Source organism: Anoplopoma fimbria, unplaced genomic scaffold (assembly GCF_027596085.1).
Source record: "Anoplopoma fimbria isolate UVic2021 breed Golden Eagle Sablefish unplaced genomic scaffold, Afim_UVic_2022 Un_contig_12304_pilon_pilon, whole genome shotgun sequence".
In the NCBI taxonomy this organism is placed as follows: domain Eukaryota; kingdom Metazoa; phylum Chordata; class Actinopteri; order Perciformes; family Anoplopomatidae; genus Anoplopoma; species Anoplopoma fimbria.
In genome coordinates, this window is record NW_026551742.1 from 1 (window position 1) to 4,193 (window position 4,193).

The window sequence follows — 4,193 nt, forward strand, 5'->3', positions numbered from 1 at the left end:
GTCACGGTTGAGGAATTTTCACCGCGGTGAAAACAGGGGGCGCAATATCGCGGTATGCGATATTATTGCACAATTTTTAAAATGCCGTTTAAGCGAGATAATGCACATTTAAATTCAAAACACACCCGTAACCGGAGTTTTGTCAGCGAACTTTTCGGACACAACGGAGCTGAAGGTTTGTGTGGAACCAGTTGCCATGGAGAATACGTCACCACTTTGCCAACAGTACGTTTGTTACTAAATTTATATTTATATTACTTTACTTTGTGTAGTGCCGAACAACTCCCTTACCTGTTCTAAAATCAGCGCAAAGCACGGCCTCTTGGGGCTTATTGCTTAATTTAAAAAAGGTTATTAAAAAAAAGACGAGGCAATTTTATAACACTTCTTATTTATTGAATGCAGATCAAAGGGCGGTAACGGCACAGATGCAAGTTGTTTCTCCTGATTGAACTTAAAAACTAAATTCAGGAGAAGGCTGAACGTTTAAATGCATAAAATAAATAATAAATAAATAAAATAATTGCCCGTTTTGTTTTTTTTTAAAATTAAGTAGCCTATACAAAATAAGAGAAACCAGGCACTACAATTTCACATTCACACACACACACACACACACACACACATAGGGCGATGATTTATAACTCGGTCATGTCCTTGTTACGAGCAAGGAAAACCAGCATGTTAACCTTATGCGGTTTGAGAGAGGATCTGAGAGGGGTGACAACATTTCCAGCGACACTGAAAACCCTCTCGGATGGTGTGCTTGTTGCGCAAATACACATGTACTTGCGTGCCACTTTGGAGAGCAAGGGAAATCTCTCCTGGTTGTTGCACCACCATGCCAGGGGGTTGTCATTAGAGTCGATGGGTTCCTCCTGCAGGTAGCGAGTGAGCTCCAGGTCGGCTCTGGCTCTCTTCGGGACGGTTGCAGACGTGCTTGTCCGTGACTTCAGCAGGTCTCCGAGCGTTCTTTTTGGTGGGTGGTGGCACCGCTGTCTGCGCCAAGGACTCTGGCTGGTCAGCAGCTGACGCACTGGCACGCTCTCTCTGTCTTCCGTGTCCAACATTTCATTGATCAGCGCGCACTTTGTCTCCTCCTCCGCATACTCATCAAAATTGTACTACTAGTTTTTACTAATGTAACTACTAACTAAATGAATGAACGTTAATGAATGGGTATCATGGCAACGCACGTTTCATTCTAGAATTCCACGGTCAGTTTCATGAACGCGCAACCCGCACCAGGTCATATGCGGTGATCGCGATGGCCCATTATCTACCGCGGTGTGCTCTAAATATCGCGATATTTCATTTTTGCGATTATTGCGACAGCCCTAAACACAGGTTCTCCTGAACGTCCAAGCTGTGTGCGACCACAAATACAGGTAGGCTTAACCCTTAGATGCACGAGTGACTGGACCCTACACTCTTCCATAAGTGGGTCAAAAATGACCCATATTAGAATCAATGTGTTTTTATGCCATTTTTGTCATGAATAATCACTTGTATAATATTTAGTATTATATTTAGGACCACACAAGAATTATTTCATGTTTGAAATATCTTTATTTTTCACTTTTTAACATTTTTGAAAAATAAAATTACCCTGAACAGCAATAGAAAAATGTGAACATCCACTGTCTGTCTGTCCGTCCGTCCGTAACTGTCCAGTCATTGACAGTTCCTCTCTCTTTTCCCTGTTTTGCCTTCTTGTCTCATCACTGTATGCAGTTCAGACAAACTACCTGTTTCAGGCTGTGATCATTGCACACAGGTACATTGCATTTCCCACACCTATTGTTTACTTTGCGATCTTTGTTACTTGGGCAGATCTGACACCTCTTTCTCTTTGGTTGGCCCTGTCTGCTTCTTTCCTGTGGCTGGGTTGTGGCTTTTGTCACCCCACACCTTTTCATTGCTTCAATAATCGGGGTTTGCAGTTGGGGGCATCCTTCCAGTCGACTTCTCATGTGTGGTGTGACAAGCTCCTTTGACAGCTCTTTGAGGAAGAGCCGTCGTGCATTGGTGATGCCGCTCTTGAATTCTGGGTGCTGAGCCGAGAAAAAGGTGTAGGCATTCAGGGTGGCAATGTCAATTATGTTGTACCACAGCACCATGGACCACCTCTGTGTTTGGCGCTTGCAGGTGTAGGTGCCAACCATCTGGTCAGTGGTGTCTACACCTCCTTTCGTCTTGTTGTAAAATGTGATTATTTCTGGTTGTTTCTTTCTGCTATTTTCATCCACTACTTTGTTGTGGTGCATCGTGCTCAGGAGCACAACAGCTTTTCCTTTCTTTCTGACATAGCTGACCATGGTAAGGCTGTCGTTGAATCCAAACTCTGTGCTGTGAACCTCCCTGGACTTGGAAGGCTTCATCAGAGGAGGGATGTCTGGCTTGTTCTGACGTAGAGTCCCCACAATAGTGAGATCCTTCTCCAGGAGATGCTGCGCAAGAGGCACACTGGTGAAAAAGTTATCCATGGTGATGTTGCGACCTGTGTTTCTAAATCTACTACACAACTGCTGGACAATGTTTTCCCCCAGATTCTTCTGAACTTCTTCCCCTGGTTGTCTCCCCGTGTAAACTATACCATCTATTGCATAGGGGACGCGTGCATCACAAACCCAGAAGATCTTTATGCCGTACTTGGCGGGCTTGCTTGGCATGTACTGTATAAACTTGCACCTACCCCTGAATGGCACAAGCTGTTCGTCCACAGTGACACAATCACTGGGGATGAATCGCTGTCTGCAGTTGACCAGGAACAGGTCCCAAACATAACGGAAGGCTGCCATATGGTCTGTTTCCAGTCGGAAGGCTCTGGTCCTCTTATCATCGAAGCGCAAGGTACGGCGAATGTCTTCAAATCTTCCAACAGCCATAGTGGCCTTGTACATGGGATTATTTAGAGGACTCCCAAACAGCTCACGGACTGATACATCCCAGTTCTTCTCACTTCCTGCAAGCAGGGTCAATCCAATGAAGGCCATGAATTCATCTTTGGTGGCATTCTTCCATTCTTTTCCTCTAGCTGTTGCTACTCTCCGTCCTTCCAAGTTTGTGCACTTCATCACCTCTTGTGTTATATCATCAGTGATAAAGAGCTCCCATGCATCCTTTGGTGAGACAGTGGTGCTAAGCCCTTGTGCAGGCCCTGGCCGACTTCTTAGGATATTGGGGCTCTGTGTTCTGCCCTGGGGGGGAGGTAACTCGCTCCAGTAAGAGCCCTTCCGACTCATTCTGTTGGACATGATTTGGACAATTTCTTCTTCAGAGGACACAGAAGAGGAATCTTCTGAGTCAGATTGATCCTGTTCAGTTGGATTTCCAGGTGGACGACTGCCACTGCCACCTGGACAATAGTCTGGATCCTCATCATCCGAAATTTCAGACTCTGAGTCCAACCTCGTTACTGCCTCTCCATCATCCATCATGACACCTTGGATGAGGAAATATAAGAGTAATGTTTTCAATAGATCAATATGTAGCTATATAAATAAATAAACACACACACACACACACACACACACACACACACAGACAGACGCTACATATAGTAATGTTAGCTAACTTAGTTAGCTAGCTAGTGTTAGCTAGTTATAAAGTAGGCTAATTTGTTGATAAATAATAACATACTCTTCCACAAAACAATCATGAATGACACACACACGCGTCGCACACACACAATACATATAGTAATGTTAGCTATCTTAGTTAGCTAGCTAGTGTTAGTTATAAAGTAGGCTAATTTGTTATAATAATATAATAAATAATAATAGCAGTCATGAAAGACACACACACATATTATATGAAGATAATACTTACACGTATCAGCTCTTGCTGTGTAAAATAATCTTCCTGAGGGGTGACACTCCTGATATAGTCTGTGTGGTCCACAGTTAATTTATTCCTGACAGCCACAGTTGATAAGAATCAAAGGTTCCCATTGGATTCCATAGAAAATGCATGGGGGTCATTTTTGACCCACTTATGGAAGCTTGGGGTAGTAAACAAAAAACTACAATTTCTTAAAATGTATAGAGGGTAAGTTAAAAATGTTAATGGCATTATATCAAAAACATGTTTTTTGAGGAATACCTGGAACATGAAATGATAACAATTTTTCATTACAAAGATATTTCAAGAAAACAACCTCACCGGGTCATTTTTGACCCACTTATGCATCT

The 4,193-nt window shown here is 43.2% G+C and overlaps 1 protein-coding gene across 1 annotated transcript; it reads right to left on the bottom strand.

The window, feature by feature from the left end:
• Window positions 1-1,721: 1,721 nt before the first annotated feature.
• Window positions 1,722-3,437, bottom strand: LOC129115749 (piggyBac transposable element-derived protein 4-like). Its single transcript, XM_054627024.1, has one exon. It carries the CDS (start codon window positions 3,435-3,437, stop codon window positions 1,722-1,724), a length of 1,716 nt encoding a protein of 571 aa, XP_054482999.1.
• Between the last annotated feature and the right edge of the window lie 756 nt (window positions 3,438-4,193).

What these genes read in the sequence shown, in the direction of transcription:
- LOC129115749 (XM_054627024.1), bottom strand. Translation starts at nt 3,437, where the DNA reads ATGGATGATGGAGAGGCAGTAACGAGGTTGGACTCAGAGTCTGAAATT.